At 48.1% G+C, this 23,543-nt stretch overlaps 2 protein-coding genes across 6 annotated transcripts; one reads left to right on the top strand and one right to left on the bottom strand.

Annotated features, from left to right (window-relative positions):
* The first annotated feature begins 282 nt into the window (after window positions 1-282).
* MTHFR (methylenetetrahydrofolate reductase) lies at window positions 283-10,912 on the top strand. Of its 5 annotated transcripts, none has more exons than XM_063417603.1 (13): window positions 310-434; window positions 1,071-1,135; window positions 2,863-3,111; window positions 4,215-4,453; window positions 4,759-4,869; window positions 5,030-5,223; window positions 5,684-5,934; window positions 6,665-6,799; window positions 7,056-7,236; window positions 7,639-7,821; window positions 9,152-9,253; window positions 9,467-9,586; window positions 10,069-10,912. In XM_063417603.1, the coding sequence occupies exons 3-13, from the start codon at window positions 2,873-2,875 to the stop codon at window positions 10,264-10,266; spliced, it is 1,953 nt and encodes a 650-aa protein (XP_063273673.1). In that variant the 5' UTR covers window positions 310-434; window positions 1,071-1,135; window positions 2,863-2,872; the 3' UTR covers window positions 10,267-10,912. The 5 variants fall into 5 exon arrangements, with proteins under 5 accessions (XP_063273671.1, XP_063273673.1, XP_063273672.1 ...); XM_063417602.1 differs by having other exon boundaries at window positions 314-434; window positions 1,101-1,135; XM_063417601.1 differs by lacking the exon at window positions 1,071-1,135 and having other exon boundaries at window positions 283-434.
* Window positions 10,913-11,907: 995 nt separating this feature from the next.
* Window positions 11,908-23,246, bottom strand: C21H1orf167 (chromosome 21 C1orf167 homolog). The gene is made up of 18 exons (XM_063417431.1): window positions 23,058-23,246; window positions 22,706-22,881; window positions 22,110-22,207; window positions 21,565-21,748; window positions 20,961-21,142; window positions 20,462-20,651; window positions 20,066-20,288; window positions 19,318-19,487; window positions 19,066-19,156; window positions 18,527-18,669; window positions 17,794-18,002; window positions 16,924-17,068; window positions 15,167-15,431; window positions 14,514-14,622; window positions 14,061-14,265; window positions 13,834-13,969; window positions 13,000-13,110; window positions 11,908-12,277 (listed from the first exon to the last, which is right to left on the bottom strand). Exons 2-18 carry the CDS (start codon window positions 22,768-22,770, stop codon window positions 12,218-12,220), a joined length of 2,586 nt encoding a protein of 861 aa, XP_063273501.1. The 5' UTR covers window positions 22,771-22,881; window positions 23,058-23,246; the 3' UTR covers window positions 11,908-12,217.
* Window positions 23,247-23,543: the final 297 nt, after the last annotated feature.

Raw genomic sequence — 23,543 nt, 5'->3', positions numbered from 1 at the left:
CCTCACTACATGGCCACGCCCCCATGGTATGGCCACGCCCTCATCACATGACCACGCCCCCACCGCATGGCCACGCCCCACCGCATGGCCGGCCCCCCTAGCCACCGCGGGCCCCCATTGGCCTCGCCCGCACATGGCCACGCTCCCATAACCGGCCCGGCCACGCTCCCATAACCGGCCCGGCCACGCTCCCATAAACGGCCCAGACGTGCCCCCGCCCTGCCGCGCCCCCGGCCCTTGCCGACAGCTTCCCGCGGCCCCGCCGGTCCCGCCTCGTCGGCGGGCTCTGGCCGCACCCCCGAGGCCCCGCACCCCGCCCCGCGGCGCCATGTCGGGTGAGGGCAGCCGCAGGGCCCCACGTGACCCGCGCGGCCGCGGCCGCCCTTAAAGCGCGGCGGGCGGGCGGCGCGGGCAGCGCCCGGCACCAGCCGCAGGTGAGCGGGGCCGGGAACCGGGGTGCAATCGCTGCCCCAGCGCCGGGGGATCCCCGCGGCCGGCGTGTCTGCCGGCTGCTCCGGGCCGGGCCGTGCTCCCGGCGGGGTCAGCTGAGGTGAAGGGGCGATCGGGCTGCAGTGACCTGCCTGGCCCCGACCCTCCCCCCGGCATTAGGGACCGCAGGTGCTGCTGCTCCCCTTCTCCTCTGGCGGCCCGCGGGGCTGCCGGGCTCCCTCCGGCCCTTCCCCCTTGGCCGTCCCGTGGCCGAGCCGCTGCTCCATCAGCTGCTCCGGCGGTGGATGCTGCCCGCCCGGCTGTCAGCCCGGTGCCGCGGGCCTGCAGCAGCCCCGTGCACCCGGTGGGAAGCGTGCATCTGCTGCAGCCGAGTTTGGTCTTGGGGTAAAACTGAGCTTCGGCCGATGCAGGCTCCACGCTCTGTGTGTTGGTGTCAGCTCACGGCTGGAAGGAGTTTGAATACCACCTGCATCATAAAAACACAGCAGGTATATCCATGCTGGGCATCAGCAATGTGCTGTGCCACGGATCTTTGAGCTCTGCTATGTGACAAAGACAGGAGCAGGAGAGTTGACAGGTGTTAAAAAATGTCTTACTTTGCTACTGTTCTTGTTGTTTAGGCTTATCTTTTTTCTCTTTGCAATAACTAGAAGTACCTGCCAGCAAATCTGCGATGCATATCATGGTAAGGAAATTGTTCCAAATGCTGCCTGTTGACAAAAATCTAAGTGAGCCTTTCTCATGTCTTCATGATTTGATATTGCTAGTAAGATGAGGACCTTTCCTCAACAGCAAGTCTCATTTTACAGAGACATAAAGACCTGAACGCTTTTTCCATGTGATGGGTGTTAAATCTCAAATCAGAAAACAAAGCTCCTTTGATTTGCCTACAGTGCTGTGCCATGCTTGCCAGGAATGAGATATTGGGAGCTGACAGCACGTGATTGTGCACCGCTAGCTTGATCACCAATTCATGCTTGGGGATAATTCTCCCAGGGTAGTGTGTGTGAATGTCAGGCAAATCCTCTGAGCTTGGTCAGGGCTGTGACTCTGCACCCAGCTGGGTTTGCTTCATTTGTCAGTAGGTCTGTACTGCTGATTTTTAGCACGGCTGCTATGTTGGTACACAAGAGATGTAAGGCTCCCAGTTCCTCTTGGAACAGAAGGCCTGCGCTTCTTTCTCACATCTCCTGCCAGCTGGAGAGCTTCCTCAGGTGGTAAAAGTAGACTTTCTCCCAAAGGGTTTTGTTTGATTGGCAACTCTAGTGCAAACAGTAAAAGATGAGTTCAAAGTCTTCTTGGCTGAACTAAACACAGAGCTTATGATAAGGACTGAGAACGTGCTGGCTCACATAACTGCTTCCTCCAAAACAGGCTCCAAAGTTATGTAATGCTTGGACAACATGCTGCTTGCCAGTGACAATTTTAAGTTTTGGCCGTACTAAAGCAAATAACACAGGCTCAAATGTTGTTGTAGCTCTTCCATAACTGTCTGTAATCCCTACCTTATTTTAAAGGCACAGGATGGGGCATTTTGCAGAGCTAAGTGGAGCTGGGTATCCTAAACCTACTTGTACCACTTGCAGTGACATTTTGCTTTCTGTAAAGCCAAGCAAGCACAGGTGAAGTTGTCGCAAGGCAGTGACATGAGGATGGTCTCTGCTGGCCTTGTTTCCAAGCAGCCACAACTGTTGATGAAGGGAACAGTGTATCTGTAAAGAGTTAGTTGAGCGTGTGCAACGGGACTGGCACAGGGGACAGTTGTCTGTGGAGAAGGCTGATGGTCGGAAATGCAGGTGTGATGCCAACAGAGAAAACAAAGGCCAGTTTGTGGGGATGGCCTGGTCAAAGGGGATTCTGTACTTTGTTTCTGATATAGCAATAGTTTGTGCATTCTTAAGTACCTGCCCCATTAGCACTGCCTTTCCCGCCTACACTGTAAAGCAGTGCTGCTTTTTGGGGACAAACAGGATGGAAACTCTGAACATGGATATAGTCCAAGAAGCAGCTGCAGTAGAATACTAAAAGTATCTGCTAGTATGCCCAGCCCAAGGCCACAGAGGCCATCACCGAATTCACATGGGCATCCTGGCTTGCTGAGTTGTAGTCAGGGCAAAAGTGACGTTGACCTGACTCTCCTGAGAGCCAAATTTGATCAGCAGGCACAGAAGTGGCATGAAGCCGGGTGCTGTGTTATTTTTCTCAGCACTATCAAAACATATGCTTTTTATCGTGTTTTCACCAGATTCCCCCACTACAGCTCCCAGTGAAGGCTGGCAGAAGGGACTCCTTGATGGTGATGAACGCTGGGTCTTGGTCCAGGCTCCTTTAATCACCTGCTGCCCACCCCAGCAGCACCTGCTCCGTGCAGAGACCCACGCACCGACCGTGCTCCTTCTGCTCCTTCCCCAGAGCGCTCACCATGGTTAATGAGACCCAGCAGGCCTGCAGTGCCAGCTCCAGCTCCAGGTCCGATGGCAGCAGCAGCGGCAGCGAGAGCTCCAAGGACAACTCGCGCTGCTCCACGCCCGTCCTCGACGCCGACCGGCACGAGCGGCTGCGGGAGAAGATGCGCCGCCGGCAGGACGCCGGGGACAAGTGGTTCTCCCTGGAGTTCTTCCCTCCACGCACAGCCAATGCTGCTGTCAACCTCATCTCCAGGTGAGCGCTGCAGGGCAGGAGAGGGCACGGGGGAAGTGTCTGTGGTGGAGGGCAGGGAAGTAGCTAACGAGGCAGGCTCTGCTCCATGCTCTGTCTCCCCTCACAGGTGATGAAGCAGGTAATGGGGCTGTGCTTTCCTGCTGAGGAGGGTAATGGACACCAGGTAACTTGTCTTCCTTGGAGGCCCACAAGAGCTAAGTGTCACGGTGGGATTACTGAGGGCCCAGGTTGTTTCCCCTCTCCCATGCCCTGGGAAGATGGAGTAACCCCAATGTCATGTTCTGGGTCTGAAGCACAATACTGGGACAAAAAAGTACCTAGTAAAAGCAGAAAATATTCCTTGATGGACAGTGTGCCAAAATCTCTGAAACAGATTCCCATTTCCTTTCAGTATTAATCCAGCCACTATGGTTTGTGCCTCAGTATTACAGTTTTAGCCTCTGATGTAGGTATCCACATCTACATGCTAAATGAAAGCTGATAGGTCTCAGAAGAGCTAGGAATTATTCTGGAGCCCCATGAGCCACCCTAGACTTACTTGGTGGAGAAGAGGGTACTTCATAATTCTTTTTGTAATTGCTATATGCCAATGCCATATGTTAAACAGAAGGGCTTTTTACACCTTGGAGCAGGAGAGAGACAAGTTAGGGAAGTCCTTGTCTCCTCTTTTAGGCACACTTAGGAGCACAACAGAGTCCTGGTCCATCTTTTTGTATTTGTGGCCTCTGCAGTTCAAGCTGGGAGCAGGGCTGCAGCATAGTCCCCCATGTCAAAAGGAATGGAACTTGCATTGCTGTATGTCAGAAGCTGTATCAGTCTCTTAGAGCATGCAGGGAGAAAGTCTGCTGTACAGAGAGCATCTCAGTTGTCTCATGTTCTAAGAAATTGTAAACTCTTCCCCATAGAGCCTTCAAGGATGCCTTTCCTTATTTACATCGGCCACTTGCTAAACTCTTAGTGCAACACTTTTGTGGTCTATCCTATTGCTGTCATCCAAGCTCTCTCTGCCTGCTGCTGGCATTCTAGCAGTGAGCAAGATATTGAAGGCACAGGGAGGAGATTTGGCTACCTGGTGCTGGCTGACACAGCTCTAAACCCCACAGGTTTGACCGCATGGGAGCCGGTGGTCCCCTCTTCATTGATGTGACATGGCACCCTGCAGGGGACCCAGGATCTGACAAGGAAACCTCTTCCATGATTATTGCCAACACTGCAGTGAACTACTGTGGCCTGGAGACCATCCTGCACATGACATGCTGCAACCAGACCAAGGATGACATCACAGGGCATCTGCAGAAGGCCAAGAGGCTCGGGTTGAAGAACATCATGGCACTGCGTGGAGGTGAATCCTTCTGTCCTGTGATGTGCAGTGCAGAGGCTGTGCTGCTGTTGTGTACCCAATTCCAGAGTAAAAACAAAGATTGTAGGGCTCCTTCTGCAGGAATTAAATGCTGAGACTGTGTTTCACCTGAGCCCTTTGTTAGCAGTCCTTCCAGCCCAAGGGCAGACAGAACCAGTCCATCGGTAAAACTGCAGATTTGGGAGTTCATCTCTGTCTTCCTTTTGATGCCAGGAGGTTTTTACAGAACCAGCAGATGTGAGTTCAGCCAACAGTTGAAGAGTGCTGTGGGTTTGTTCTCTTTTCAGATCCTGCTGGTGAGGAATGGGAGGAAGAAGTAGATGGTTTCAACCATGCTGTTGATCTGGTGAAGCATATTCGCAATGAATTTGATGATTATTTTGACATCTGTGTGGCAGGTAAATCCCTTCTACTGCAGAGAGTGCAGCAGAGTCTGAGACAGGGAAATCAGCTCAGCAGTCCCTCCCTGGGCCTGGGCTGTGACAGTACAATCAGATTGGATAATTCCTAATTTCTGCATGTTATCCTGACCACATTTTTCATTTTTTCTCCCCAAAGGCTACCCAAAGGGTCATCCTGAAGCAGAGAGCTATGAGGCAGACCTGAGGCACCTGAAGGAGAAAGTCTTTGCTGGAGCAGACTTCATCATTACACAGCTTTTTTTCCGACCAGAAACCTTTCTCAAGTTCATGAAGGATTGTCAAGCCATTGGCATTACCTGCCCCATTATTCCTGGCATCTTCCCTATACAGGTGAAATTCAGTAATCTGGATTTGGGGAGGGAATAAGTATCTAGGATGTTAGGTGTTTGTGGGTCAGGGCCTGAGACAGGTCTGTAAATATTCTCCACCAAATTTCAGGGAAGAGAGACTGCTGAATGTAATAAATCTGTAGGTAGTTTGCCAAATTAAACTCTTAGGCAGCTGATAACAAGATAAAAATGTTTCTGGTGGCCATATGGCAAAAAGGGATATAAAGAACAAGTCCTGAGGTCACTGTCAGCAAGCTGGGCTCAGGCAAGGAAGGAAGTGGGGAGAAATCACCTAAAGTGACATGCCCTGGACCGTGTTACCATCCTAGAGACGGGGCCTGGGGATAGATTCCAGGAGCCCCAATTCTAAATCTCCTACCACAAAATCGAGATCAAGTACCTGTGTTACTGGGATGGCAAAAAAAGGTCTTGGAAAAATGCCAATGTGCATCCTCATCCAGGGTTACCACTCCTTGCGCCAGCTGGTGAAGCTCTCTAAGCTGGAAGTGCCTCAGGAAATCAAGGATGTGATTGAACCCATCAAGGACAACGACGCAGCTATCCGGAACTACGGGGTGGAGCTGGCCGTGTCCATGTGCCGGGAGCTGCTGGACAGTGGGATGGTGCACGGGCTCCACTTCTACACCCTCAACAGGGAGGTGGCCACCACCGAAGTCCTGAAGCGCCTGGGCATATGGAAAGAGGACCCAAGGTGAGCAGAATGTGTTGGCTTCTGTTAGTGCCACTTTTCCATCTATTCATCCATCCCATCTAGTGAAGCTACAAATAATGGATGGGTCAATACTCTAATCTCCTTTTTGCCTTTTTTTTTTTTCTTTTATCATATTTTGCATTTAGTAGTTCACCCTTCCTGCAGATCTACAATAAAAGCTGGGAGGAATAGAGGGGACAGCCAAAGGAGGAATCTGTTTTAGTCAAGTGGCTTTAAAGTAGCCATTCTGTGACTTTAAAAACCCAGAGCTTAGAGCTCCACTTGGAATAAGCATGTTTTCAATGCCCATTACAGGCTAGGGGTATGCTCCCACTGTGGATTTCTAGGGTTCTCTGCAGCTGAGAAAGGGAATGTAGACTTCTGAGTTCACAGGCTTCAGCATAGACAAGAAGAAGCGAAGGAAAACTGGTAGCTGTTTTATTTTTCCTTGAAGTAGCTTCCTATAGTGCTTTGCCCTTACCTTTTCCAATTTCAGGTGTCAGTCCTGTACCTTAACCATAAATAGACCCCACTGAGCCTCCTGTGAGGGAACTGAGTAGCAAATACTTTCCATAAAGGAAGAAAAGTTTCTTGTCCCACTTCTTGACAAACAGAACTCTTCTCAGCCCATTATTTCTCTCCAGGGCCAAATTGCACCATGGGAAAGGCTTCCAGCCTTTAGTGGAAAGTCAGGAGAGGAACTGTGTTAACATCTGCTCATCCCATGCAGGCGGCCTCTGCCCTGGGCAGTCAGTGCTCACCCCAAGAGAAGAGTGGAGGATGTCCGGCCAATCTTCTGGGCCTCCAGGCCCAAGAGTTACATCTATCGCACCCAGGAGTGGGATGACTTCCCCAATGGCCGATGGTAAGCTGTCACCTGCAGCAAGGCAGAGCTGTGGTAGGAAACCCTGATGTCCTGGGCATGCTTGAGGTGGCTTTGTAGAGTGGTTCCCCGTTGCTTGGATTTGAGTGAGGGGAGGTGAATGGCACCAAGGTGTTGAGACTTTTGGTGTCCAGGTGGATTTTGTTGTGTACTCCTCGTGATGGTTGGCTGTCTTCCTGCATCACTGATCAGCTCATCTTCCTCGGTGACTTCAGATCTGTGTCTTCTCCCCTTACAGGGGTAACTCCTCCTCTCCAGCTTTTGGGGAGCTGAAGGACTATTACCTCTTCTATCTGAAGAGCAAGTCTCCCCGGGAAGAGCTTTTGAAGATGTGGGGAGAAGAACTGACTGGTGAGGAAAGTGTCTTTGAGGTGTTCACATGTTACATCACTGGAGAACCCAACAGGAATGGGTACAAGGTGAGTGAGAGCCCAGGAAGGGGTGGTCAGTGTGGCACCAACAATGGTGCACATTTCCTCTTGCTCCTAAGGCATCAGTTTCACACTGTTTTTCTAAAGAAGAATTGGCACTTCTCTGTCCAAAAGGATTTGCTGGCACACTGGTTGAAGGGGGTCCAGCAGCCAGAGCTAAGGCTCAACATAAAAGGGGAAGGTGCTACAGTATGACAAGACCAATATTGATTGATTTCAGCAGTTATTCTTGCAGTTGAGCTTATCCTAACCCTTAAACCAAACCTGGGAATTCTCTCCTTCAGCAGGTGTGTTTGAGACTGTTAAGGCACTCCTGAGTTCCTTCAAGACCCAAAGGGTAATCAAAGTGTTGTTACATCCATTGTGAGGCATTGTTTCTCCTCATGGTAGGTTACGTGTATGCCTTGGAATGACGACCCTCTTGCCACTGAAACCAACCTTCTGAAGGACCAGCTGGAGAAGGTCAACAGACGAGGGATCCTGACCATCAACTCCCAGCCAAACATCAATGGCAAACCCTCCACAGACCCTATTGTAGGCTGGGGGCCCAGTGGAGGTTATGTTTTCCAAAAGGTACTGTATTACTCTGGGCTAGGCAGCAAAGAGTTTGACCTGGTTTGGTCTCTGTTAGGCTGGGAGGTCCCAGGCTTACATCCTCATAATCCTTCTGCCTATGCCTTATCTTAATGCATTCTCGGAGAGATAAAGCAAAGCTCCTTTGGTTTCTTAAGAGCCATAATGCCATCTCTGTGGTTGACTTCACAGCTGTTTTCACCCACCTCAAAACATTTATTGAACATCTGTAGAGTTTCATGGATTTTTTCTCAGCAAATAATTACTAGTAACCTATTTCTAGAGCAGGGCTGTGACATTTTATATGTACACATGCCTTCCCCCTGCATCTGATTCAGTGATGCACAAAGCACCCAGATTTTTCACAAAAATGGGAATCAATGAGAATCAATCTCTACCACCCAGCATCTTGTGGTGATAAAGGGGTATTTAAAAATTTCCTCTGTCCTTCTGTATGGCAGAGTTCTCCACAGTTGCCCCTAGCCCATGCACTGTGGTGTGCTGCTCAGACAACTGCCACACTCCTTCCCTGGCCTGCAGACAGTCCTGCCTGCCATGCCTGTCTCCCCCTGTCAGGTATTTCAGGACCTGGAGCCTTGTCTAATGGCTGTGATAGGAATATCCCATCAAGGTAAATGCCAGGCAAGTAGCTCATACTGGAAAACAAAGCATCCTTGTTCAAAAGGGATCCAAATGGTAAAGCCAGAGACCAGCAGATGGCAAATGCAGTTACGTTTTCAAAGGAAAAAATTCCCCTGAGGTGAGGGAAATCCATCATCTCATGCAATAGCCAGGAAGTAGGGGGAGGGGAAGCAGTTGTTGGGAGCAGCCAAGCACAGAATTTGGTTGTACATGGGGAGAATTGTGAACAAAAGATGAGGACAGGGAGTGGTGCTTGGGAGAGCCCAGCTGAGACCCCTGAGTTTTGCTCTTACCAGGCTGGGCTGCCTTGGCAAGACACTACTGTAAAATAAAGACTAAGCTGAGGCTTCTTCCAAGTATTCTGGCAGACGGCTTCCTTGTGCAGCAGTTGTAACACTGGAGTTCATTCCCACTTGTCTGCTTGTGTGCATGCAAAACAGGAAGCATGGAGCTTCCTTGCGTGCACTGTTCCTGGGCTGTTCATCTGCTCTCCCCAGTTATCTTTTTTCCCTAGCTCACTTACTGATTTGCTCTGCCCTTTGCTCAAGGCTCTGTAGTACATGTTTCTGGGGATGAATATACAAGGCAGCCCAGACTCTACAAATGTCGTTGTTTACCTGTATCTGTCCAGTTCTGCTGTGATTTAAGGCTCTGATTCTCTTCCCCCCTTCTCCATCCGTCCCTGCAGGCATACCTGGAGTTCTTCACCTCCAGTGAAATTGTCACGGCACTGCTCAAGGTGCTGAAGAAGTACGAGCTGCGAGTGAACTACCACATTGTCAATGTCAAGGTGAGGCCATTACTCTCAGGATATTTTCCTTTCACCACCTTGAGAGAGAGACAAATACCAAATATTCAGACATGAGGGCTGATGAAGGGAAGGAAAAGCAAGACAACTGCAGTGTGCAGCAGCTCTTAACAAGGAGAGGGTAAATACACTTTTCCAACTCACTCAGTCCTTCCTCCAGCAGTTGCTTCAGAAAGGTTTTACTTCCTTTGGCAGGGCCAGAATATCACCAACGCTCCAGATCTGCAACCCAATGCTGTCACCTGGGGTATCTTCCCAGGAAGGGAGATCATCCAGCCCACTGTCGTGGATCCTGTGAGCTTCCTCTCCTGGAAGGTGAGTCCTCCCTTCTGTTGGATACATTGCTGTGATGCCCTGGAAGTTCAGAATGTCTAGTTTAGTTTTAGTCTCTGACACTCCTCACAGCTGAGGGCTGTTGCTGTATTGGCTTGCAGAGGTACAGGTCTTGCTCCTCCTGCTCCCTCAGCTCCAGCAAGAGTTTGACAAGGCACCCAGTAGTGAGGGTCGAGAGCCACTGCTGTCACTGTGCCAGGCCTTGGAGTGCTGGACAGTGGCTCTTCCTCCCCTCTTACACACACAGGGGCAGCATTGAGCCATCCATTGTACTGCAGATGTCTCCTTTCAGCTCTGGGCACTTCCCACTGACTGGAAAGCACAAGGCTCCTTGCTCAACTCTTGCCATTTTTACTGAGAAGAAACAGCCACAGTTTGGCCAGTCATGTGCAACACTCTGTATCCTAAATTTAGTAACATGAAAATGTTTCACAACTGCCAAGTTTTTTTTGTTCCCATGGCAGGACGAGGCCTTTGCGCTGTGGATTGAGCAATGGGCCAAGCTCTATGAAGAGGAGTCACCCTCTCGCATGATCATCCAGTACATCCATGACAACTATTACTTGGTCAACCTGGTGGACAATGACTTCCCACTAGAAAACTGCCTCTGGCAGGTTGTGGAGGATACGTTTGAGCTGTTGAACTCTGCAACTCAGCAGTGAAAATTCTTCTAATCTGTTACTTCCTCCTCCCGTCCACTGACTTCGTCCACTGCCTTCGGTGAAAGAAGCAGCTCCTGTGCTGACAACGAACACACTCCTAAACCATGATCAGGGTGCTCCTCTGATCTACCCACACTGTGTTCTTCTGTCCCCAACACAAAGGCTCCCTGAGCCATTCTCACTGAACAATAGCCAGAGCTACCTGAACCTCTGAGCTGAGGCTCCAGACTAAGCCCAAAAGCCAGGGTCTGCAGGATGAAGAGCTGCTAATCATGATTATGCTAATTACAGTAACAGGGGAACATGAGATTCTGGTAACTTTCCCATGCCAGAAATGCTGGCAGGGTGACAGAAACACTCCTGTCAGCTGTACCTATGCAAGGGGATTATATCAGTATTTACCAACCGGGAAAAGAAGGTCAAATTGCTTTTATACTGCACTCCTAAAATGTATTTCTTCATAGTTCATTACCATCAGGCACTTTTGCACTCACTCCAGAAGAAGGTTCTTTTCACTTTTCTCCTTGTATTGTATTTCCTGTTTTCTTTGTAATAGGACTTTGGGAATTTCCATTCTGGATAAGACTTAAGTAGGAATCCCACTATTTCCTAGATTACATACAATAAAATACAAACATCTCTTGTAGCAGAGACTCACGTTGTTTGCTAATTCATCACCTGGCACAAGGGAGAACTTTAAGAAAATCAATTGTTTCTGGGGCAGTTCTGCCTTCACTTTCAGTGCATGTCCTGCATGTGGCCCAAGCTTCATGGTAGAGCAGAGAAAGAAATCCCAAAATTTACCAAAAGTAACCAGCTCCACTGTTTAGCTCAATTCTGCAAGGGCACTTGCAAGTATTCTTTTCCAGTGCCTGCAGGGAAAGATAAGCTTAGATCAGTAAAGATAACCTATCTTTCCTGGCCTAATGACTCACAACAGCCTTAAGGCCCCATGGCATTGGAATAAGGGGTTGGGGAAGCTGCTGAGGCTGCTTTGTGTACTTAACAATCCTGCAAAGCTGCTACAGGCTAGGAAAGCGACCTCGGAGCATTTCCCAGTGGGATTTCCAGATCCCCACCATGCTGTGAGCATCTCTTTCAAAACAAGCAAGGAAGAAAAGCCTTTTCCAGATTCTTCAGACCCTCTTGTTACAGCTGTCTGAGACCAGGCTCATATATCCAGGGTAATTACAAGGCATCAATCATAGAGGCAAGTAATGGGAAGGCCGGGGATCAGACACGCCTGTCTCGCCTCAGCAAAGCTTTTGGTGCTCAGCTGTTCCCAGCAGGTTTCTTCATACCTTGCCCATTCAGCACAGAAATGAAGCAGCAGGAAGCAGTCAGGAGGTTGGCCACCCACTGAAAAGCTTAATGAAGAGCTGATGGATCTAGACAGGGGGAGGAGGTGGGAGCCATGTGGAAATCTGCCCTCCTGCCCCACCCCCCCAGGGGTAAAAGCCAAATCTAAAAATAAAGAACTGAATTTGCACCTACCCAGGTGCAGACTTTGGAAACAACGGGATCCAGCACCTACAAACTCCTGCTCATCTCTAAGACTGTATTTGCATACTCCCCCCTTGACACCAAGCTCCTGTCCTGGGAAAAACACTGAGTGAAAGGAAAGCCTATAAGGTAGTTTTTTGACCTTTAATCAGAACTCCAGCAAAAGCAGGGTCCAGAGAAGAAAATGCAATCTCACAACTGTGAGTAACTTCTCCATTTGTGCTGCTAAGGAGGTAGGATACAAGTCCTTTAAAGAGGACATTTCACTAGGTGCCATCTCTTCCTGGTTGTTCTTTGGCTGTCATCCTCCTGGCTGGCAGCACTGCTTTTATTATAAGAGCAGAGTGTTGTCTTTCTTGATGGCACAGGACCAGCTCTTTGTTGTGACAGGAGCCACATCCCCCACGTGTCCTGAAATGAGCAGCAGCTGCAGGCAGGCCCCCTCCATTCAGCAGGATCCTTTGTCCTTGCGCTGGAATGCCGTGAGCTGCTGCCACCTTCCAAAGGCCTGAAAGAGGAAAGGGGGAAATCAAACACTCGTGTTTAACCTTGAGGGGCTGCAGCCATTCTCACAGAACCTGTAAATGTAGTTTTCCTTCTAGCAATGGCTCTGCCAGCAGCCTCACCCTTCACTCAAAACCCTTCCCTATCTCTCCTGGTGCCAACATGGGGCATGCAAAGTACAAATCAATGTAAGAGAAGAAAGACCAATGCTCCCCCTCCCCTCTAATTTCAGTACCTGCTCCTGTTTCCTTAAAGCAGGGCCTAATCCTACACGAACCTTTGGGAGGCAGGCAGAGGAGCACACTGGATATGAGTTCTAAGGCTTTGCCTGCTAGCTCAAATTCAGAGTGATTTGCTTGCCCCTGGGTGCAAATCAGCACAGTACTCCTGCACCAATGTGGAGCCTGCTTCTTCCCTAAGTGGGGTCTCAAGAGGCAGGGGATTAAAGGATTAACATCACTAATAACAGCAGGGAAGGGGGCACATGTCAGGGAAATTGACTCCTGACACAAAGCTTTGAAAAACACCCATAGATGAACCCATGTAAAGCTGGAAGATTTTTTCCTTTTTTACTGGAAGACTCATTCCTTGATGTATCCAACTTCTCCCTAAGCAAGTGCATTGTGCAGGGAGAGAGACACAGGGAACACCAGTTGTCCCTTTGGGGTGCTTTCTTGTACCCCAAATTCAGAGTTCCACTGAATTGAAGCAGTCAGAAATGCTTACCTGAGATAGGAGGCTCCTGGCTTCCTCTTCCAAAAGATTCTGCACCACACAGCTTTGCAAATATCTTCGTCTCCATACCCTCCAGGCCTTCTCTATCAGCCGCTGCTGGTCCTGCCAGGAGAAGAGCCAGTGCTCAGATTAATTGGGCTCTGGAAGGCAAATAATCTCACTTCCTTCCAGTCCCACCTTGTTCCAGTTGCTTTCCTGACTCCCTCCTAAAAGCCTTTGCATTGGTAACAAACAGAGCAGACTAATAACAGAGCTCTTGCTGAACTATTCTCTCCATAGTGTGGCTAAGTCCCAGTACCCTGGGGAGAGGACAATGCCCCACTGTGGTCCAGCACAACTCCTCAGTTACTCTGCATATGCTCACACTATGCAGGCATCACCTTGTTACCTGGGCAGGCCAGAGCTCATCTCACACAGGTAATGCCCAGGAACAAGGCAGAACTTGGGTGTGAGCAGAAGGGGAAGCCAAATGACAGCTCTTGGTAAGCTGTGGACACCAGTGGGATGTATCAGGAACACAGATGAGGACAAAGATCGTAATAATTGCTGTGAACTTTCTGTACAGTCTATAGACAAATGCTGTTTCCGCTTCCTATCTGTAAGGGCAACGCAGAACTAAATCTGTGGCTATGCCAGTCTGTCAAGCTGACATTTCAAAAAGAACAATGGAAAAACTAGCCACAGCAGTAAACCAGGATTTCTGGTGCATACTGGTACTTGTTAAACCCCCAGGTCTCATCTCCCAGGATGTATGTGAGGCTACAGGCAAAGCAGGCTTGCCCATTAACACCCATCACTGCCACCCCAGTGGCACTGGGCACTCACCAACACCTGAGCCAGTATCACCACCCTGCTGGCTTCCCTCCACTGATGCCATGCCCTTGCCAGACAGAGCAGTTTCCTGTCATACTGGCACTGGCGCAGGACCACTGTGTGATGCCACCACCTCAGATATTTCCTCCTGCAGGCAAAAGAAGCAAATAAGCTTTACCATACAAGGGAGCCCTTCCCTGATGGTATCAGCAAGAGGAAGCCCAGAGCTCTCCACTTACCCAAGCCACTTCTTATCCCACTGCTCCAAGTCCACCTCTGCTGTGTTCTCCTGGATCCTTGCATGTGCATGAGGGGGTCCTACCACATCAGGTCTCTCCAGCAGCCTCTTAGCCCTGTTTTGGCTCCTGTAGATCACCAGCCAGCGCTGAATGGCACTGGGAAAAAGTCCAGTTGCTGCTGAATCTTCTCTGCCTCTTCTGCTTTCTAAGAAACAAAAGAGGAATCACACAGGAGCTAACCTTGGAGCTAGAGAGGGAGACATCAGAGCTGCCATGAGCCCTTAGTCCTTCAACTCCTGAACACAGAAGAAATACACTGAGTTTGATTGCCATGAGCTCCTACTCCACAGAGGAATCCCAGTCATTAAACTGGTAAACACTAATCCCCTTCCCTCATCACTCACACCCCCACACGTGTCTGTTAAAGCAAGAGAGGAGGGAGAATCTTCTTACTCATGGACCAAGAGAGAGACATCTTCCTGCTTTTCCTAACACCTATGAGGCTACTGCGCTGCCGTGAGCACTGGGAAAAGGCAGCTGCTCTGGTCCAGTAGTTGCAGGCCTGCAAACAGAAATAACACAGCTGCAGCCAAGAGTAAACACAATGCACACAGCACTCACACAAACCAGTCTTAGAGAGACGGGCTCACAGCTCTGCAGGCAGCTTAATGTGCTAGACCCCAGGCTGGAAACTGCACAGATGAGATCTCAGCAGGACTGACTCAGCCCTTCCAAATCAATCGACCTCTTTGTAGTTTGCTAGCTGTGAGTCTTTTGAAAAAAGCTGCAACTGTGACAGCTCACTCTGCTCTGCAGGGACAGTGATTATCCCATCTTATCTTTGAGCAGAGAGGAAGGAGTGCTCTCATCTCTCTGGTCAAAATGTCCCCTTTCCTTATTGCTGTGCTCCATATGGTTGTTGCAATCAGTGCCAGATTATGGTGATGAAGTTGTGTGCACAGCCTGTGAAGAATTTCACAGCAGGGACTAAGCAGTCACCACAAATCAAACCAGGTTTTTATACAAGCCTTGTCACACTATCTCAGTGCTTCGTGACTCACTGAGTTAATAATAACTGTCTCATAGGGACCTTTATCTCCTCTTACTTGTTTGACAGTAGTCACGGATCCCAGGCGCAGGGCTTGCTGTCCTCTCGCAGCCACTCGCCAGCGGTGACAAGCTTTACCTGGAGAGGGCTCCTGCCACTTGTGGTTTCTCCCTCCTGGCACTTGTTCAGCTCTCAAGAGTTTCTCTCTCCACTTAGTAAAGCTCCCAGCCAGGAGACGGTGCTGTCTGACTCTTTTAAAGTAAGAGAGGGCTTCACGCTGCCTCAGCCTACATGCAGTAACCCGGGCCCAAGTGACAAGGCACCTGAAAAACAGTTACAAGCACAGAAAAGAAGAAGATGCCTAAAGGAACAACTCCATGTCAGACCAAATTTCACCTTCTCACCTGCCCTGCAGTGTCTCACATAAATGGTCAAAGCAAGGCAAAGAGCATTCAACAAGAAAAGAGACTGTTCCTATTATTCCTTCTGCAATCAAGATTTATGCATTGATCTCCATTTTTCCAGTGCCTCACCTTTGGGAAGTGCAAGGTCAGACTCTTCAGCTATCTTTCTGCTGAAATCCTGCCCTCATTTTGCTTCAGGTTCCCAGCACTGTTACCTCTCACCTACTCAAAGCCCAAAAGAGACTTTGCTTCCCTCTGGCCATTTTACCATTTCCTCCTCTTCAAAGGCCTCTGCAAACTGGATCCAATCTTACACTATGCTTTTGCTTTGCCTACAAAACAAATGCTTTTCCTACACTGCCTTGCCAGTACACAAACTGGATACCCCCACAAAAAAAAAATAAATTAATTAGTCACTCTTCAATCTATCTCTGTGCTACAAGCTGACCAGAAAGATGGCGCATTAAAATCTCTTCAGCACGGAACCCAGCAGATCCCTGAAGTCTGCTTGCAGCATTTATGACAGCCGCTTGTTGTCAAGATTCACATTTTCTTTCTTGGCTGTCACAAACTGAGGCCCTGTGTATGTGGGATGTACAACCAGAATCTTTATGAAGATAATTTTATTCCAAAAAATCAACAACTTCAGGAGTTACTATTACCAGCACAGTAAATCTGCACCCACAATAATCTCTCTGTGTCTTGCAGGCTGATCACAGGAGGTCAGTCTTCCTGCAACCAGAGAATCCAATCTGCTTTTCATTCCTGGCTTATTCTTTTGGTTCCTTGTTCCATTTGGACATCCATTATGCAAATCACCCCACTGCACCATAGGACAGAGGTGTAAATATCCTGTGCCTGGCAGGCTTTTTGGAAGATCAAGAGAAGCTATTGCAGGTTATCCTAGCATGAAAAATGCCCCCCTCAGAAGAGACAGAGCTCAGCCTGTACCATATCCAGGTGAGAAATTAGAAGCACACTCTCATCAAAGGAGACTCAGAAGGAATATTAATGGTGGGGACCTACTCAACAGGAAGGAACAATAAGGGCTTCTCCCAGATACTGAAATGCAAACGAGGCTTCAATTTTAAAACAAAACAAATTTGCTTGCATATCTCCCTCACTTAATGCCCAAATACCACCCTGTATAACTAAGACTGAATACAAGCTCTGGAAGGAAAAGAATTTTTGAATGGGAAAAATGAGGTGGGGTGTGAGGCTTTAGGTAAGAGACCCCTTAATATTGACACATCCTCAGAGAAGTGTGACACATCCTACAGAAGTTCCATTTATACATGAGCTATCCACACTCTCAAACCCAAACTTTCCTCTTAATACAGTGGATACTACTACATAAATGGCTCTTCATACAGAGCTTCCCTTGGAAATGCTTTGAGAGCAAGAAACAAACCTGTGCAGGAGACAACACTGCCAGAATGAAACAGCATATTTCTGCTTCCTTGTTTGGTAATACCATGTCTGCAGGACCAGCCTCTTCTTCTCCTGGCAGCTGTGCCAAGCCCATTGCTGCTGCAGCTCTCTCAGAGCACGCTTCCCTGTGAGAGAGCACACCTTCCTGAGCTCAGCCCAATGACTGTTTCTCCACTGCAGAGCCCAGACAAGAGCAAAGAATACATCTGCTGCAAACACCAAATGGCACCAAACTCGCTAAGATTTCCTGTCCTCTCTTTAGCAGCTAAAGAGACTTTTCAATTTATCTTGTAGTTTTTTTGTCTGCATGGCAGTCAGACCTTATTTCAAATTTTCCCTGCAAGAGGTTACAGATTACTTCCCCTCTTATCTGCAAGGCAGTTTTCTATTAAAAATTGGGGGTTCTTCTTCCCTGGCACAGCATAAGTCCTTAGAGTATATGGAATTCTTTGAGGGATCAGGATTGTTAACCCACCCTGTTCCCACTGAAGTAAAACTTGACTGCTTGGTCTGAGGAAACCTGTTCAAACTTGGAATCCTGCATGGAACTCCATTTAACTCCCCAACTGCTAAAAAACCCTGCTTGAACACTCTTTTGGGAGTGCAGGTAGAAGTGCCAAAGGAGAATCTCCCCTAATATAAAGCACTACAAAACAGTAGGGCACATGTCCTGCTGTAGCCAGAAGATTGCAGTGACACATGCACCTACTGACTCCTGGAGCAGTACATGCCTTTCCAGAGGAGCAGTGCACAGAATTACAGCCAAAAATGTGACTTTCTCCATCCCAACCATTCCCAAAGCCTCTCTCTTCTATGGACACAAGTGATGCAGTGGGATGGGGTAACTCACTTTCCCAGCAGGAACGCCAATGCCACAGAGCATCAGCAGTCATCTGGTGAACACGACACCTGAATCTCCGGTCAACTTCCACTTTCTGGGCCAGTCTCCTTTTCCACAGGCTGAAAGCCATCTGCAAACTATGAACTTCATCTTTTAGGGCTGCTGCTGCTTTTTGGTTCTTATTTTCCATGAGCCGGTGGTGCCAGCTGAGAAAGGCTCTGAGAGGGACAAAGGTTGTGCACTGACTGTAGGAACAACTCACAGAGATACCTTTGTAATAAACACACACAAGGGAGTTTTGGAAATACATCTGATCTGTCAACATCCTTTCCCCATTAAATGTCAGGGGAAATGATGGACAGGACAGGATGGAAATGATGTTGGGAGTAAGATGTTCTGTCCTGGCTGTGCCAAGCCTGTTGTGCTCTTCAGCTTTGGAATCAGTAGAGAGCAAGGCCAGTTCAGTCCTGGATAGAAGTTACCAGGACTTACCAGCAGAGCTGGGCTTGCTGTTATTTGTGAAGCATCCCATCAAACCAGAAATTATTGTGTTCCTACATAGTAATTTTGAACGTGGAAAAACCCCCAAATAATGGGCTGCAAAACTCCCACTGAAGACAGAAAAAAATAGCTAGAGGAATAATTTTTTCCTTTTTTTTTTTTTTTTTTTTAATAATTAAAGCAAGTGTAAAGCTTTCAAAACAAAGAGCTTTAGGAAACTTCTGGAAAGCAGGACCCCTACCGAGACAGCCGGGTGTGCCTGCAGTGCTGCTGGGCCTTTACATGATGGCGAGTTCGAGCTGACCACACAATGAAGCACCTCTGCAGGCAGTATTTCTCTGCTTGCTGCCAGCAACTCTTCCCCTCCTTGTCAGAACTGCAGCCCTGTAATCCACAAAGCAAAAAAGAGGCCTTGAACTGATGTTGTATCAGTTACTCCACAGCTCAGCTGTGTTTCCTTGCCACTGTGACTTCTGTGATTGCCCAGCTCTGTTGCTAAACCCCACACCCCACACGAACACCCAGACATGAGGGTCTAACACATCCCTTTTAAATCCTTGACACCTGCCCTACTTCCACTCAGCTGACAAATGGTAGGGAAGAGTTACCCTGAGAAAAGCCTCAATCTCCCAAATCTTCTGTTTGAGAGAGAACAAAAAAGACAAAATAGCTGTGAGACCTTCCGTATGCTGATATTGAAACACAAAGGCTCTTTGCTAAATTTGAATATGCAAAAAACACTTGTATATCTACATTTTACACAACACTTTCTAGTCTCACCTCTTCCCATGCAGAGTAACTGACAGGAGGCTGTGAATTATTATCTGGACTCTGCAGCACTGATGACTGATTTTCCACAAACCAATTTCTTCTGCAATACAAAGGTGTTGGGTGAGGAGGAAAGAAAGAAGCAAAGTCTCCTGGAAGGATGGTGTGATGTGACATGAGGGATTATCCAGAAGGAAGGAATTCAGCCTGTCCAAACAAGGGGTCACTCCTACCAGCATCCCAAAAAACCAGTCTCCAACTCACCCAGATCCAAGGAAGGAGGCCTGCAAGCACAGCTCCCCACCCAGCTCAGCTGGCAGCTCTGTGCACTGGGGGAGTTGCAGGAAAGAACTGTGACATGACACGTGTGTGACATCCTCAGCAGTCAGAAGGGAGGAGAAGCTGTGCTGGCTGCTGTCACTAAGGCTGCATTCCTGCAGGTATGAAGGGAGGAACACGCTGTGAGGTGAGTGTCCTCACAGTGCAAGAACTCTGCTAACAGCTCTGACCATGCCATTTACTCCTTTTTCATCAAGGATTCAGACAAATCCAAAAGGCATCCAAAGGAACTGCAGGCTAGCCATGACACCTCTGGAGAGTGAACATGTAAGTGATGGGAAAGTTATTTCTATACTAATAATTTCCATACTAAAATAGAAATACATGCATTTCTATACTGAGAAAAGGGGAATGGGCATATGCATTGTCTCAGTGAGGAAGCTCTTTATACCTCATCCATTCCACCTTGCAGTCATAAACGGAAGCAAGAGTACAAGGGAACCTCACTAGCTCAGCACCTTCCCACATCTCTAAATGATGAACCAGAAAAAGCACAGAGGGCATTGACTTCACGCTTTCAGATTTCATTTCAGCTTCATGACCCCACAGATTCAGCACTAAATTTTAATCACAGTTTGCTGATGACAGTATCATGTTGAAGTAGAAATTCTCCCAAAAAAATCCCAGCAATTTAATACCTCAGAGCAGTCTGGATGTACCAAGACCTTCTCACCTTTTCCAATGAGCTTTGAGAGGTCACAGTAGCTGGTGCACTGCTGTCAAAGCCAGATGATGTTGAGAGGTCCTCAGAAAACAGCATGGCATGAGTTTCCTCACAGACAGCTCTACACAAGTGCTTAGAACTTTGTTCAATTGTCTTCAGCATGAGATACTTTTGGTGCCATAATTTCAGAGTTTTTCTGAGTTCACACTGCTTCAAAGTCTGAGAGAAAGAACTGAGACAGAAGATATTGAGACAGCAAACTGACAGAAGAACACCAGAGGGGGTGACTGGCACAGACACGATGGACAATAGATAGGGTAAAGGGAGTTCCTGCAAAAGGTTCAGAAACAGAAATGGACACTACTAATCGGGGCAGGGCTCCGGGGATTGGCTCTTTGCACTCACTCAGCTTTGTGATGCTCACACAGCCTTGTTCTCCACAGCAGATACACTCTCTGCAGTTTCAGTTTTTGGCAGAAGTCATCAAAAGAGTAGACGGTTTTCTCCAGAAACTGTCTCTCTCCAGTCCACAATGCCTGATCTTCACGCCTCTTTGTCGCAGTCATGTCAGCTACTGAGCTATTTCTCACTGCTCCTTAACCAGTTACACAAAGAACAAGAGGTTGTTTGTCTCAAGGCGTTCATTCCAATTCAGCCCAGCCCAACCCTCAAATTGCTTCTTTTCAGCAAGGTTTAAGAATTTATATTTGGTTTATGAAGCAGAGTAATAAACCTCCCTGTAGCTTGACACACTCAGAACCAGTCCTCTGCCCACTCTGGTTTGTTCATATCCTGTATCATCTAAGCCCCTCTGTTTTCAGGCTGTTTTTGGTGTACAAGAAGAGGAAGAAGGAGCCTGAGCACCTCTAAAACTTAGATTCTGCACAGACCCCAAACTGCTCACCATAATGCTGCCTCCATCGTAGAAGGAAGAGGTTCACCACTGCCTGCTTATCAACTCCTCTGACCTGCAGCATCTCAACCCACTGCTGGAAATGCTTCCTCAGTGATATGGCTCTGAGATGGGCCAGGCTGCACCTGTCAAGTGCCTTCTGCTCAACAGTCTCCTTCCATGTACTGAAGCACCTGAGTATACCAAAGGAAAATGCTGAAAAACACTTACTCAAGCTTATGTGTCTTCCTGAGACTGGGTTTAGTTCAGGCAGACACACAGAAGCTGTTCCCATTCTATTTGTTGGTTTCAGTAAAAAGCCACTGTCATGCTTAGACCACAGAAGCACAGTGGCTGCTCTTGGGTTTGGTCTTTCAGGACATCAAAAGTTGGGACAAAAAAGTTTTGGCAGTGCACAGGAGACAAGTCATAACATCTCCGGCCACAGCAGTTCCTTTTCATGTTTCTACCCTTACTTTCATCTTTATTAACTCCTAAAACAGGATAGATGGCTTTAAGATGGAACAACTGGGTTGGCTCTGTTATTCCTTGGACTTTCACAGCAAACAGACTTTTCACATGAAAACCAGATTGTTGCCAGATCTCATCAACTCACCGGGAGACCAAGTTTCTTTGGATTTGAGTTGTCACCATCAGAATCTGTTTCATTTCCAAGCTTTGAGAATGCCACATCCAGAAAATGTTTCGTAGCTTCTTCTTTTCCAGCAGAGCACGGGCTTCCAAAAGCCTGGTTTCCTCTTTGCTCAGCAGCTCCTTCTGCCGGCACCACAGTCTGAAAGCTGCTGTGTCGCAGGGCAGGAAGAGATTGACAGAAAGAGAAATAACAGAAGAACTTCAAACACCTCAGTGTCACACAGCAAATATTCCTCGGCTTAACTCCAAGCTGCCAGAGGAAGGACACTTAAGGAAGGCAGCTCACATTGCTGGAGCAACACTTGCTGCACCTGAATTCATATAAGGAATGAGGCAAAACTTCTATGACATGGTGAGTGGCCATCCTCCACCATCACAGATACTGTCCCAGCTACTTGCAGGGTCATATTCTGAAGGAGCTCAAAGCAACACTAGACACAAACCACAAAAACTGGTGTAAGTGTGAATACCTCCAAGCTGTTCCAAGGCTATGGAATGTGTGCTTACCAGCCAGGCGTCTCATGTCTCTGATTGCTTCAGCTCTCCAGCAGAACTCATTTCCTCTCTGCCTATGACAAAGCTGTGTCCACAGTTCTCCCTCGATCCTGAAAGAGCCACAAGCATGCCTTAACATCCAGCTGACCAAAGAGGCACTCACAGAACAGAATCCAGGGCTTTCCTCTCTCCTTTTGTCTCAACTTGTTCTTCTGCCTTCAGAATTAGAAGCCCAACAAAAGGCATTTCTTTCAACACCTCTGAAACTACTGCTACAGACTGTAGTATTGCCTCACTCCCAACATCATTTACACCTGCATCACATATCCAGGTGTGAGCTGAAGCCAAGAATTAGGACAGGAATATTTCTGTCAGACACTCAGACTGCAAACACTGGTGCACAGAAGCTCTGAAATAGGATTGTTTAGTTCTTAACACTAAACTCCTAATTCTTCCCATGTTTATCCACAACAATACATTCAAGGACATGGAAACAAGTCTGCCATAATTTGAGAAAAAAATTATGCCATAATTTGAGAAAAAAAATTCCCTGTGTTTGTAAACCTCCCTTTGTTCAAGATAACAGAAAGAGAATGCTCTCTGCTTACCTACAAGCCTGCTCTACTTCCTTTGAGTATCCTGTTGCAAGCTGATGCTGAGCTGAGGTTGTCATAGTTGCTAATTTTCCTACTCCAAAAACCCCTGCTGATGACCTTTGGGTATAGGAGTAAGGCTCAGGCTGCAGAGCTTCCTTCTTGCTCTGTTTTGCCACAGCTTCCTTCCACTGAAGAAGAAACCGTATGATTAGAACAAACTGCAGACAGAGTATTGGTACCAGGGTCTACACCACTGAATTCCACACAGGGTACCCCTTCCTCCTCCCTACCCAAACAGGATTTGTGCCTTCTCTGACTGCACAGCAGAAAGCTCATGGCACCACTGTCCCCAGCCAGGGCTCACCCTCTGAAAGCTGGCAGCTAGCAGAGTTGAAGCATGTCTCTGCTGGGCCACCTCCAGTTGTGTCCTCCTTTGGTGCAGGGTCCACTGCAGAGCACCAAAGCCCTCCTGAAGCAGCTGGTGTCTGTAAAGCTGCCTGGCTGCCCTCTTCCAAAGGACATGTCTTCTCCAAGCTTGGAAACACCTTCTTAGGATTTGTTTGTCACACAAATGCCAGAAACTTAAAAACAAAAAACAGAGCTGAGTTCCTGTTAACAGAAAGGAAAGTTAAACCAGCCAGGAGGTGGCAATCAGAGTTCAGCCATCAAGCTGGCAAGAGGTTATTTCAAATCATTCTCTCTAAAGGATGGAAAACATGCAATCTCACACCAAATTAAGGAATCACTGTTGCTAAACTGGTAGCAACCTAATTCACAGATTTGAATTCCACCTCATGGATATGTCTAGCTCTTGATCTTCTCTAACATCAGTGAGCACACTGGAATTTGA

The sequence above is a fragment of the Prinia subflava genome, chromosome 21 (assembly GCF_021018805.1).
Source record: "Prinia subflava isolate CZ2003 ecotype Zambia chromosome 21, Cam_Psub_1.2, whole genome shotgun sequence".
In the NCBI taxonomy this organism is placed as follows: Eukaryota; Metazoa; Chordata; class Aves; order Passeriformes; family Cisticolidae; genus Prinia; species Prinia subflava.
The sequence above is the reverse complement of the archived record's forward strand: the minus strand, read 5'-3'. Positions and strand labels throughout refer to the sequence as shown.

Excerpts from the sequence above, each read along its gene's own strand:
- MTHFR (XM_063417601.1), top strand. The coding sequence starts at position 2,873 with ATGGTTAATGAGACCCAGCAGGCCTGCAGTGCCAGCTCCAGCTCCAGG. Across the intron at positions 3,112-4,214 it reads GCTGTCAACCTCATCTCCAG|GTTTGACCGCATGGGAGCCG; the intron begins GTGAGCGCTGCA and ends TAAACCCCACAG. Across the intron at positions 5,224-5,683 it reads CTGGCATCTTCCCTATACAG|GGTTACCACTCCTTGCGCCA; the intron begins GTGAAATTCAGT and ends ATCCTCATCCAG.
- C21H1orf167 (XM_063417431.1), bottom strand. The coding sequence starts at position 22,770 with ATGACAACCTCAGCTCAGCATCAGCTTGCAACAGGATACTCAAAGGAA. Across the intron at positions 22,208-22,705 it reads GAAGTAGAGCAGGCTTGTAG|GATCGAGGGAGAACTGTGGA; the intron begins GTAAGCAGAGAG and ends TGGCTCTTTCAG. Across the intron at positions 19,488-20,065 it reads CTCAAAGCTCATTGGAAAAG|GAATGCAGCCTTAGTGACAG; the intron begins GTGAGAAGGTCT and ends TCATACCTGCAG.